The following is a 13111-nucleotide window of genomic DNA, read 5'->3' on the forward strand; positions in this document are numbered from 1 at the left end:
CAAAATACACCATATCTCAACAAATATATGAATTTCACTCTTTTGACACATTTAGTGAGAAAAGAATGTTGTCTCAAAATGCACTTTCTATCTTAGGTTCACATTACACTTTATACTAGGGTGTAAAGGTCGGTTTGGTATAAATTTTTTCAGTAATCATACAAAAAGCAACTTAATTATGAAAAAAAAAAAATAGTGCAGAAATTAACATCTAAAATTGGTACAACCTAACCTGAGACTTTTAACATATATAAAAATCTATAAATATTTTATATATTTACTTATTCAATATATAGATTATTTTATTTCAAATAATAGCAATATTTGAAATAAATAAATATTAATAAAATAATTATAAACTAAATTGTAAAAATATTTAAATGTTTAACATTTTTAATTTTATTCTAAAAATATTTTATTAAATATTTTAAAATGTTCTCATATTTTAGTAGTTTTATTTTATAACAACAGACCACTCTAATTATATAGTTTATGAAACATTATAATATTACTTTAGCATCTTGCACTACTTTCAAATAATAATTTACCAAATACACAATAGTTTTATGATGCAACCGTTTTCTTCCCACTGCACAGCCAAAGCTGATTGATAAGTGAATTAGGACTCTACCAAATTGACTCGAAGCGCATTTTTGAATAAATTCTTACTCTTATGGTTAATTTGACTTTTGTCAGAAGGCTCACATTAGTATATAAAGTATAAACTGAAATCACAAAGTATATTTTTGTCATTCTCAGACACAAGATAAAGAAAGTACAATATAGCAAAAATACAAGGAGCATTTTTGTATAACAACAATAGCATCTACAACCAAAACATAATATGGAAAGTTACTAAGAAAAGGTAATCATATCAGCACCTCAACAAGAATCCACCAACGTTGTGCAGTACCATGAAAACGGTCTTTCCATATGAAATCTGGTGCTATGAGTAAAACCACCTGTTCATGGAAGTTGATTATCATAGCAAAGGAATGGAGGGAAAAAAATTTAAAAAAAATAAAATAAAATAAAAAATAACCCTGATTCTATTTGACATGATTTGATAAATAAACAAATATGAAAACCAGCCTTATAAAATCTTGAAGGTAAATTATGATTTCCAATCAAGTAGCTACCTTCAAAACAGTTCTGGTTATTGGACTTATAGTTGCTGATAACTGGATCCATGGGAAATATCCTAAATATTGCTTAACCACCTACAATCAAGCCAATAATAAAAAAGAAAGGTTAAATGGTAAATATTGTATTTCTCGCATGGTAACAGCATCTACTTGATGGTTCAATGGAAAAAGAAAAGGTTACTTTTCCTCCAGGTGAATAACGAACAAGTGCCCCAATATCTTTTTCTTGCATATCTTGCAAGCGATATAAATCAGCTCCTCTATCCTCCAGCTTTCGCAGTACCTGGACAAATGAAGAAACACAATGAAAAACTATTCAGTGTTAGTAAAGGTCACACAAATCATTAAGCATTATGCTGACAAACCTCTGACGAAATATCTCTCTCAAATTGTCTGAGTGGATGCAGATGGGGCCAAATTTGGCGATCCACGGCCTTGCAATATTCCAACATGAACAAGGTCATCTCACACCAACCTTTGCGTAAACAAATTTCAAATAGAGCCCGCATAATACGAGCCAAGCTTGCACTTATATAAGCAGCATCGGAAACCAAAGAAAAGCTATCAATTGAGCCACGAGATATGTATAGCTGCAAGTCACATAACCAACGTATAAATTACAAAATATCAATTTTCCATTCACATTTTATCTACAAATCAATTACTTGAAAAATGTAACAAATTCAGAGCTGAAGTAACCTGGATGAGAATAGCAATTTTCCCATATTTATTCGAAGGACCACCCTTAATCTCTAACGGACAGGATGTACGTGCCAACGTTTCCAGCTCGTTCTGTTCCTCTTCTCGAACAACAATATTCTCAAATTCAGAAGAATGGGCAACCATGTCAATCACCTAAACCAGAAGCAAGAATTATTGTTAGGCCACATATTCTAGCGATAAGCAATTAGAGTTTGTTAATTTAGTGATGCCTAGCTGTCATTATGTAAGTATTTTGTTTGGCTATTAGGGATCTGAATTGTAAGGAGTTTTGTTGCTAAGTTGTGTGCAGCCTAGGGAGCAATTAAGAGAGGTCAGAGGGTTGAGTATAAATAAACTCAGGAGCCTCATATGAGGCTGATCATTTCTGTATTTTGGAAAAGTTAAACTCTTTTTTAAAGATCTCCAAGTGTCTCAAAAACTAGGAAATTTGTAACTCTGTTTTGACATCAAAAAAGATTAATCTCTAGAGTTCTAGTTTCTATCAGTTATACTACCAACATTACAAAACCTTAGTATTTAGAAGAGAAAAAAATAAGGTAAGAGAATTAATTTCCTAAAACTAAATGCCCAAGACAAAAGATCACTTATCACCAGATAGGGGATCAGAATTTCTTTACAACAAGATAGTCTTGATACTAGAATAATAAAGTAATAACACTGAAACATTTTGAAGAAAATCTTGAAAAAGTAAGCATCGTGGTAATAAACAGAGCACGTCAGAGTTAACCTCGCTGTCACTCATATGTCGTCTTAGCATTTCATTGTAAGTTTCAACACTAGAATATTGAATGTAAAAGTGACTAGCAATGCGGCCCAGCTCCGTACAGTAAAAGTTGCCACTTTTTTCATCAAATCGCATCATTTTCGCTTTGTCAAGAGCACGTGCAGCATCTGTTACAAGAGCTCTTTGCTTTAAGCTCAAAGTTGGATCGGCCATGACCTGCCAAAAAGCAATGCAATAGGCCCTTTTTAGAAGAATCCATGCTACAAATACAGCATGCATCAAACAGCCTAAAGGAAAACCTCACAAAATATTTCTAATAACATAGCAGTTATGTCATACTCCAAAGGACCATAATACTGCATCAAAAATGAAATACCAATGAATGTGCAATACCTCATCCCAGCCAATACCGTATGCCAAAGGATTCTGTCTCATCCTAATAAAAAGGTAAGTATACCCAAGCCACGCACAAGCTTCCTTGACATTTGTCACAGTGCCCAGTGCTACTTCTGCATTTAAATTGTCTTTTAAGGAGCTAATAAACTGCAACACCAAAAAGGGCACACTTTAGTATTGAAAATCAAAACCACCACACCTACAACCCCAAAAAAGAAACACCAAACTAAAAGATTAAGAAGACTAAAGAATCTATAGATCACCAGGCAAAAGTTCTTTCCAATTTTTTTAAGGAATCAGTTACATTGGTAATAATAAATTGAAACGGGACAAAAAGAAGAGACCCACATTTCAATTCTTTACCACTCTCAAACAACTTTATCAATACAATCTTCAAAATCCTGATATTCGTTCCTAACTAAAGTGCCCAAAGTGTTGCCAAGACTATAAAAGTAATGTCTAACCAAGTAAATGATATGATATTTTAATTTAGATTGATGACTGTTTTCTAATTGATGGTTTTGTGTAACATGTTTACTGCCAGTCTTCCAGGCAAAAACTTTAGCTCTTTTGGTAGGATTGAGATGGACCCAATATGTTGGAATACCTATTACAGAGATCTTCTTTTTTTTTTTTTGAAAAGGGAATAGACCCACATATCGAGGGATCTTCCCGTTATTTACAGAGATCTTCTCAGATTCACTGTCTCTAGTTTTGGTGTTGGAGTCATCCTCTGAGCACCAGAATGAGCTGGGGGTTATCTTTCCTGATATAAAAGTCTTATTGTCTAGCTTTCCAGGGTCATTACTCTCTCATGCCAGTCCCAATGTTAATATTGCGGCTTATGGTTGGCTAAGCATGATATCTTATGTGAACAGCTAAGAAAACTCACAGCAACCCATTTAAGATTCATCTACACAAACTGCACAAGTACCTGACTTTCTATTGGGAGCTGACATGTTAATAAGCGAAGATAATAAGCTAGTTTGTCATGAAACGTGATTATGATGCCTTCACCACTTTTGTCAAATTGAGGTCTCCCGGCCCTTCCAAATATCTGAAACAGAACAACATTACATGCTTAATGAGGGATGTTAGCGTTGTCTGCTCTTAATAAGTTCTATAACAGCAGGGAATTTTAGGCCTCACCTGCATAACATCTAGCATTCCTAGATCTCGCCAACCACCAGCCTTTGGATCATATAATTGGGTCCCCTGAAATACAAGACGAAAGAGGTTATAACATAATCAGCTTATCACATCGTATAAAATAAGAAACAAGAAGAACTATGTCACTATAATTAATCAACTTATATGAGAAACAAGAGTTATATCATAATAATTATTCATATTATCATACGAGATCAGTTATAGTGCTATACTATAAAAATGTGTGTATTATTCGAATAAATTCAAATTGTTTACTATCTTATTTTGCTATTTATTTTTTTAATTTTTTGAAAATTAACAGTATAAATACTCAATGTTCACATTTTGTTAAAGTTATATACTCTCTTCTTTTACACCATTATTATCTAATGTTTGTAAAACAATAATTTTGTTACTGTTGCTTCATTTAATGGACTCATCAAAGTCAATTCTAAATTGATTTGTAGGACCAATAAGGAGCAAACACAAAGCAGCTTGTAACAAAATCATTGTATTACAAACATTGGATATTGATGCCGATGAAAAAAGAAAAAGAAAAAAAAAAGTCTATAACTACAACAAAATGTAAACATTGGGTATTTATGCTACCAATTACCCTTGTTGTGTTTTACCAATTATTGTTATTATAGGAGAAATAGATAAGTGGAGATTGCAACAATTAACACCAACCTTAATCACAACAGTGTGAGCAGGCAGATTTACACCCCATGCCAAAGTTGCTGTACAGACAAGCACCTGTAACAGATGCATAAAACGTATGAGCAAACTTCAAAGTATTATGGTGGAACTGAGGGCTAAATTACTAATAAGCACTACCTTCAAGAGCCCATCAGAAAAAAGACGCTCAGTCAGACCTCTATCGGCACGTAACATCCCAGCATGATGAACACCAACAGCAAATCCAAAAAGTTCAACAAGATCTTTGTTCCTTGACTTTAGAACCTCTTTCTAAGATGCATAAAATTGTAAATTTATAACACCATAAAGTAAATATCAAGAAGAGATGGGGTGTTCAAGCAATATGTTTCGTGCCTTTATTAAGGATGACTGTGGATGTGTATCATTGCTAAAAAGCTCCAGGTCCTCGAATCTCCGAGCAAGTTCAACCTGTAGACAATAGATTCATAGTGAGTGGAGAACAATAGTACAAAAGAATTCAAATGAATTTTCACAATTTACATGAGTTACAAGTACAGCATAGAATGGCTTTTAAATGAAAAATATGTTGCTATATGAATTTTCAGCAAACCACCAAAATCTTTAAGAAAAAATAAATGCACTGCTGAAAAGAAAGTAAATATTTGAACAAATAAAAATACATGGATCAGCGGAGTTTGTTTGGGAGAGAATCAAATTTTGGACAGTCACTTGGATCTTTAAAACCAAACACTTTGAGGATTTTTCTTTTCTAGACTTATGGAGGGAATGGAGTGTGTTGATGTAAAATTCTAGGGTTCTTGTTTTGCTGGGTCACTCAAATTGAATACACTTTCTATGTTTTACATTTTCCGTTTACCAAGGTATTCCTCCGCCACAAGTGAGGCTCTAATAATATCGGTGGGGGAGGCCTGTCAAGTGACCTCCTCTTTTCCAAAAAATATACATGGAAAAAGAGACCTAGAATATATAAACATATTTTGGTCATCAAAATAACTCAACAAATTGCGTGGAAGGGAGAAATCAGGGAAATCCTAGAAATAAAAGCAGAAACAAAAAAGCAGAATAATAAAAGTCTGTGATTTTATTTCCTAGAACATAAGATTGACTAATCAAATTCAAAAATGCCTCCAAATCTTTTAGATGCTATGTCATTTTATAAAAGCTAATATTCAACACACCCCCTCAAGTTGGATTGAACACGAATAATTAACTTATTTATCATCTTTTCCGAGATATGCCTAAGCAATTCTTTAGTTTGAATCGAGTCAATTGTCTACTCACCTAAAACCACACAAAGAATGCAACAAATTCCATCTACAGTCTTCTCTATAATAAAGCAAAATTGTTACAAACTACCCTGTGTTACAAAGTTAGAGCTTTCTCAAAACTAAGCAAATCAGACATAATAATGAAAAGTAATCAATGGATTTTATGACAGAAGAATCTTACACCATCTAGAGAGACAAAAGAAAACTCAAGAGAAATACGAAAAGGCATACCAATTTTTCAGCTGTTTTTGCTGTGTCCTTCCGAGAATGAACAAATACCATTGCTTGATGACCTTGCCTCAATGACTCAACAACCTAGAAAAAAAGAGCATATAACAGTTGAAATATGCTCCAAGATCTAAATTACATGGAAGAGAATTTCAGTAGAAGGATAAACCTTTTTATAACATATCTCATTCAATAACTCATTCCGAGCTGCAAAGTTCTGCTCACTAATACCAATATACTGTTGTGCAAGAGGCACAGGACGATAGCTAGAGTCAAAGAAAAAGAGTCCTGTATCTGGATTCACTCTAAGAAATTGTGCAACCTAGGTGTTAAAAAAAGGAGAACCAAAAAACTAAGTAAAAAAAATGATGGCTTTAGAATCTTCAAATTGAGGCTCACAAAGAAAATAAAAATTGTCAACATGGAAAAGCTTGGACCTCCAAATAATTAGGTAGAGTGGCTGAAAGTCCCACAATTCTTATCATTGACTGTGTTGACTCTACCTATAATCAAAACAAAAAATGCATATTATCAAAATCGGTCAATCATAAATATAAGATGCCACAAATTTATATTAGATTAAATCAGAAACCATAAGCATTTTCTTGAAAAAGTGACAACAAAAGTCATATTTCTAAGACTGACCCACCCAAGTTTATTACTAACCCTCGCTTAAGGTAAAGGAAAACCTTAGTTACAAACTTGGGAAGAGAACAAAAGGAAAGTCACAACACAAGAAAAAACAGAAAAATAAAACAATGGAAATTTAATAGAAATACCTGACGCAAAGTTCGAGCAACAAGTGCCTCTATTACAGGGCCTCTATCGTCATTCAATAAATGCACTTCATCAATAATTAAGAGCTTCACAAGCATTGACAGTGACATGTCACTACTCTTGCGAGTAATGACATCCCATTTCTCTGGTGTTGTAACTATCATCTAAGTGACAAAAAAAGCATTAGGTCTTGCATGTTCATTGCAGTGGCAAAAACTATATATAACTTCACTGCCAACAACCTGAGTTTCTTCAAGTTCATTCTTAGAAAGTTGCATATCTCCAGTTAGTTCTTTCACTGTCATGTTCAATGGAGATAAACGATGACTAAATGTTGATGTAACCTCAGCTGCTAATGCCTGAAGAATAAAAGAAAATAGCAGTTACCAAAAACATTGATACTTCATGCCCACAGAGTGAAGAAAGCACACAAAATTAAAGAAATGTGAAACAATAATCAATAAGTCTACCTTCATTGGAGCAACATAAACTATCTTAAATTCATTTTTGTGCAAGTAGCCATCCTTGAAATGCTGCCCAATCTGCATTCAAACACATAACTCATTAAAGCAATAAAACAGTAAATTAAATTATGCAGTGCATACAATTAGGAGTTAGGAGGAAAGATAATATTGTAATATGACCTGTTGTTCATAGGGGTAAGTAGACAATCACAAGGCTGCTTATGTCGTCAACAGCCTAAGTTTCATCAACTGTGCATCTTATAATGACTATAATGTTTTATTAACAATTAGGCACGAAATATTTAACTAAAAACTGTTAATTAGATTTTAGTCGATTCCAAAATTCAATATTACTAAGGCCTCGTGAAAAAGGAGACATCTTAAAGCAATTTATGCAGCTTATACGGCAATGTAGACAATAACAAGGTTGCTGATGTCGTAAACAGCCTAAGTTTCATCAACTGTGCATCTTATAATGACTATCATGTTTTATTAACAATTAGGCACGAAATATTTTAACTAAAACCTGTTAATTAGATTTTGGTCAATTACAAAATTCAATATTACTAAGGCCTCGTGAAAAAGGAGACATCTTAAAGCAATTTACGCAGCTTATATAGCAATGTAGAATGCCTCAATAGTTCACAATGACTGATCAACGGGCTATGTAATCCAAATATCAACTCATATGATATCAAGAATTTCATTTTTTTAACCAATATATAAGCATAAATTACAGAACAAATGCAGGAATAAATTCAGCAAACTTATGGCATACCTCATGTAAAATAGAAATCATTGCTATATTTGTTTTACCAGCTCCAGTAGGAGCACAAACCTGAAATTAAATAAAAGATTCGTCAGACTACTTTAAAACCGAGCAAAAATTTTCCAGCTCTATTTAATGTAGTTCTAAAGTAGATTACTCACCAATATATTCTCATTAGTGTAATAAACAGTTTGATAAATACGGCTCTGAATGCGATTGAGAGATTTGTAGCCACGAAAAGCAGCTTGGGCAAAATCATCTAACTCCTTTATTTCAATCTAAAAGCAGAGTTATGGTGACAAAAGCATTAATTAACAGAAGAACTTATGTGCAAAAACTATTATTAAACATATTACGAACAAGCGACAGTAATGAATAAACTCTAAGAGGCAGCAGTTAGTGAATATGCTCAGAATTAAGTTCAGTATGAGTTATGATGTAATACGAGAACTCAATTTGGAAGGGTGGCACCTAATAACATAGGAAGAACTGAGGAAGGCGTATGTTCCTTGATCACCAACGTTATAAGAAGGAGAAGGACAAGGACAAGGACAAGGAGAAGGAGAAGAAGAATTAAGTTCAGTATGAGAAGAAGAAGGAGAAGGAGATTGCATTTCTGAAATTGGATAGTTGTCATACCAGCTTTTCACCTGGTTTCATTTGTGCTGCTGGTGTAGGGGGAATAATGACTTCCTCATACCCTTTGTGATGTTTCCTAACAGTTCCTTGAGGAAGAGCAGTAACTGGTAGTGATTGGTTCCCCTGGCCAGACCCAATGAGATCATCAAAAGGACTTCTCTTCTCACTTGCTTGAAGCAAAGAAGAAAAACTAACAGTAGACAAGTCACCCTCAGCCCCATATTCTGCTCCTCGTCTATGTCGCTTTTCTTCCTTGCGCCGAAGTTTATCAATTTGCTTTCCAGATTCTGTTTGAACAGTAACCTTATTCCAAAGTTCAAATTAGCTTTCTTACTTCACAAATTTTAAGAATACATACGAACACCAATTATTACCTGAGTGCCATAACTAGGCATACGTGGTTGAGTGGTTGAGGATGCTTTTTCAGATTTCAAGATGAGTAAACCATGATGAATACATTCAACAAGATCTTTCCTATGCTGTTTAACAAAATTAATGAAGTTTTAACTTCCAAACCGGATTTACATAAAAATCTAAAGTAAATTGTTTTATCAATCATAAAAGAACTCCATTTTCATTATGAAGAAACCATGCAATATTTAAGAATTCAATTCAATTTCTTACAGATATAAGGTCTTGAACGATTTCAAACTCACTATCTCCAACAAGATCCAATAAATCACCAGCTATCTTCATTACGTAATGTGAAAAGAAAATGGTTAGTTTACATTTTATTTAAGAAACAAAGACTGATATTATTAGTTATAAGAAGTGGTTAATTCAGATTGAGTTAATTCACTAGTACATACCTCCTCACCAGGTTTATCTGAATAAAGGACCTGACAAATAGCTACTGCTAATTCATCTCGAGAAAGCTGCGAAAGACTTTTTTCAATTATCTGATCACAAGCATCTCTTAACCAAGTTAAATTGAAACGTCCTTCATCAGAGACTGAATATTCCGGAATAAATTCAGGACGACCATACCATCCCTCATGGCGTAAAGAAGAAGATGCACTGCTTTCTTCAGCCAACACATCCTCAAAAGATTTGTCCACCAAGAACCGAGCTGGGGCTTGAAAAACAAGGTCAGCACCAAATTCAATATTGTCAGAACTCTCATTAGTTGACCCTTCTAAAGTGATTGCTTTCTTGTGGTCAATAGGTTGTAGTGCGAAAAGTTTATATGCTAAGGATGCGGACTTCCTCAAGTTACTATCAGAAACAGCACGGCCTATAAGTTTTTGCAACTCTGCCCTGCATTATAAAATCACCAACTACTATTAAAAGATGATAATTTAAATTTCACTCTTATAATGGAGATGACATTTTAACTATAATTAAAAGGGTGTATAATAATTTATTTACCTTGACCCAAACACTTCTCAATTAATCACAAACTTCCATCAATGTTCCATTAATCGACAAAAAGTAAAGATAGATGGCTTCGACCCCACTTTGGTATTTCGATAATGTATATCAAGGTAAGATAAGCATTTGGGAATGTATGTCTACATTACTTACACAACTAGAACAATCATCAACAAGTCATTCAATCATCAACACAGAGAACGCTGAACAAAAGAGAAAAAACACCAATTTTTGACTTTGAACAACACAAATCTGTTTAATTACTTCATCGCCACGGTTTATATTACAAACTAACAGCTAATAACTAAATGGTTATTGAATAAAGTTAAAGCTAAATCGAAAAAATCAATGACATTATAAAACTTCATAAGTGACCGTGATATCCCAATAACATGCTGACAACCTAAACCAATATTTTTTTTCCTTATAAATGAACAACCACACAGATGAATTCAATTGGGTGGAGATGTGAAAGCTTACTTCTTCTCAGCAATACTTCCATCAAAAGTTTCCTCTTGCGCACCAAAAAGACAGTAAACACTTAGAGCCACCTCCCTGAACTCCTCAGATGGCAGTTCTCCATCTATCAACTCTACAACCGCTCCAATAAATTGCTTGTAAGCTTGTCGAAGTTCCACCGAAGCTGCTCCACAAAGTCCCAATTTTTTTTTAATCTGTTTAATAAGGTTCATTTTAGGGGAAAATAAAAAATCCATCAAGCCATACCTTCTTCCCATCTATAAACTATCTTCCTCGCAAGCTCTGACTCGTCGACTGAGCTCGCAGAACTGAATCACATTACAATTTCAAAATTATTTGATTAACCTCACACCATTACTCAAAAAAAAATCCCAAAAAAAAAAAAGAACAAACATTTTATGAAATTTTAAACTCCACAAACAGAGAATCCAATGAGGTCTAAATTATCTTAACCATATTACACAAACAGCTTTCATTATCTCGGAAACTTTGCAATTTGTTGATTGATCAAACTTATTTTCCGACGTTTTTGAAGTAACCAAACGGAGAAAAAAAAAAGAGTGAATTGTTGTGAGAAATTACTTGGTAGGCTTGTGGATGTGATTATGGAGGATAAGCCTGCGCTGCAAATAGGCATGGTCAACATCGAAGGGTTCTCGCAAAGAGTTGGTCAACCGCGGAAGCTGAACCAGCATTTTTCGTCCTAAGTTATGCTGCAGAAGAGAGAGTGAAATGTGAATTGGGGAGCACGGAAACAAGTGACTGTTCTATTCTATTCTATATAAAGCTTTTGGGTTTCAAAGCTTCTATTTTTTTTTTTTTTCTCTTTTCTTTGTAGAAATTTTTTTTTTTTTTTTTTTTGTTTCTTTTCTTTATAGAAATGAAATGAGGGAAAATTAGAAGAGATTACTTTTATATGTATAAATAAAAGGAAATTTTCACAATTGCACTAAAATAGAAAAAACTTAACAAAAAATACATTTACACCCTAAATATAATTTATATACGGTAAGTCTAATTTAAATTACAGAAAATACGGATTCAGCTTCTTCAACACCTTAAGCATTCTTGTCCGACTGAAAAAAAAAAAAAAAAATAGAGCAGCCATTGATGCTCGACAAAACTTGCTGAAACAAACATTCAACAACATTTCAATGAAAAGTCAACAAAGAACTTACCTACTCTAATAATCAAACTCACATAAACAAAAAAGAAACATCAACAGAGGTGAATTCATCAACAATAACTTCTCATTGATCAAATCTTCTTACACAGAGGTATCAACGATTCTATATTCTAATCTCATAAAGAACTGAGGTATCATCACTTATTCTTCAAAAATTGTAATTTGAATGTTCCAGATCATTCAATAAATAGACGAGACATTGTTGACCAGAGCTCTCTAATAAATTCAAATTCAAATTGAAACAGGTATTAAACAACCAAGCCACAAAATTCATAATAAATACATTCGCATAACAAAACATATAATTGTTGTTTGATTGTTGCAGTTCGTAGTACAAATGAGTTCACAAATTGATGATCGCAACTCCCTATTAAATCCAAAAATATTCAGGAAAGAAGTATGAAAAAACAAAGTAATGAAACACACCATTAACAGACAAATATTTATACTAAAAAACATAAACTTGTTTTTAAATTGTTGCAGATCATATAAGGATGAGTTGAAAATTGTTGATCGGAGCTCCCAATCAAATCCAAACATACAATAACAAGCTATTGCATTACTTGTGATGATTGCATGATAATGATTGAAACATTTGATTCAAAAAAATTAAAAAAAATCAAAATAAATAACAGTGAATAATTATTGTTGTTTTTTTGTTTAATTTATGTAAATCATTTAAATAATCAAAATGTTGAAGAATAAAACAAAAAAAAAATAAAAATAAATAGTTACATTTACCTTGAAATTAAAAGAAAAATGTTGATTAATGTAGCACTATTATTAATTATTAGTCTTGTCTTTTGACATGTTCTCTGTAACCTTTGTGGTTGTTTTGGGTTCATAGTAAATTTGATTTTGACGTCTTCTGGTTTGGTTCCTGATTCAATTTTTTCTGATTTTTTTTTTTTTATCTCTTTTGGTTGTTTTCTGGTTTTGATGGCCTCCAGTAGTCGAATACAAGAAGGGGAGGATGAGGGGGGAAATGTTTTTATTGAGGGAGAGGAAGAGATTATTTTGTCATATGATGCGACTGAAACGAGTGGGGAGGATTATGATGATCGATGGTGTATTGTAGGCAGATTTTTAACTAATAGAGCTGTTGATTTTG

At 33.2% G+C, this 13111-nt stretch overlaps 1 protein-coding gene across 1 annotated transcript in view; it reads right to left on the reverse strand.

Annotated features, from left to right (window-relative positions):
• Nucleotides 1-11627, reverse strand: part of LOC115710054 (DExH-box ATP-dependent RNA helicase DExH14) — a 35738-nt gene extending 24111 nt beyond the window's left edge. Inside the window, exons 1-27 of the mRNA XM_030638373.2 lie at nt 11397-11627; nt 11061-11122; nt 10815-10977; nt 9773-10220; nt 9588-9653; nt 9338-9442; nt 8964-9266; nt 8486-8602; nt 8334-8393; nt 7562-7633; nt 7334-7450; nt 7094-7255; nt 6752-6817; nt 6484-6636; nt 6318-6401; nt 5191-5265; nt 4975-5106; nt 4828-4893; nt 4138-4203; nt 3923-4045; nt 2986-3135; nt 2596-2808; nt 1845-2000; nt 1511-1735; nt 1327-1428; nt 1140-1220; nt 882-962 (exon numbers count right to left, since the gene is read on the reverse strand). Coding sequence (XP_030494233.2) covers nt 882-962; nt 1140-1220; nt 1327-1428; nt 1511-1735; nt 1845-2000; nt 2596-2808; nt 2986-3135; nt 3923-4045; nt 4138-4203; nt 4828-4893; nt 4975-5106; nt 5191-5265; nt 6318-6401; nt 6484-6636; nt 6752-6817; nt 7094-7255; nt 7334-7450; nt 7562-7633; nt 8334-8393; nt 8486-8602; nt 8964-9266; nt 9338-9442; nt 9588-9653; nt 9773-10220; nt 10815-10977; nt 11061-11122; nt 11397-11509 — 3561 coding nt within the window. The 5' untranslated portion in view covers nt 11510-11627. The remainder of the gene's footprint in view (nt 1-881; nt 963-1139; nt 1221-1326; nt 1429-1510; nt 1736-1844; nt 2001-2595; nt 2809-2985; nt 3136-3922; nt 4046-4137; nt 4204-4827; nt 4894-4974; nt 5107-5190; nt 5266-6317; nt 6402-6483; nt 6637-6751; nt 6818-7093; nt 7256-7333; nt 7451-7561; nt 7634-8333; nt 8394-8485; nt 8603-8963; nt 9267-9337; nt 9443-9587; nt 9654-9772; nt 10221-10814; nt 10978-11060; nt 11123-11396) is intronic.
• Between the last annotated feature and the right edge of the window lie 1484 nt (nt 11628-13111).

This window comes from Cannabis sativa, chromosome 3 (assembly GCF_029168945.1).
Source record: "Cannabis sativa cultivar Pink pepper isolate KNU-18-1 chromosome 3, ASM2916894v1, whole genome shotgun sequence".
NCBI classification, from domain to species: Eukaryota; Viridiplantae; Streptophyta; class Magnoliopsida; order Rosales; family Cannabaceae; genus Cannabis; species Cannabis sativa.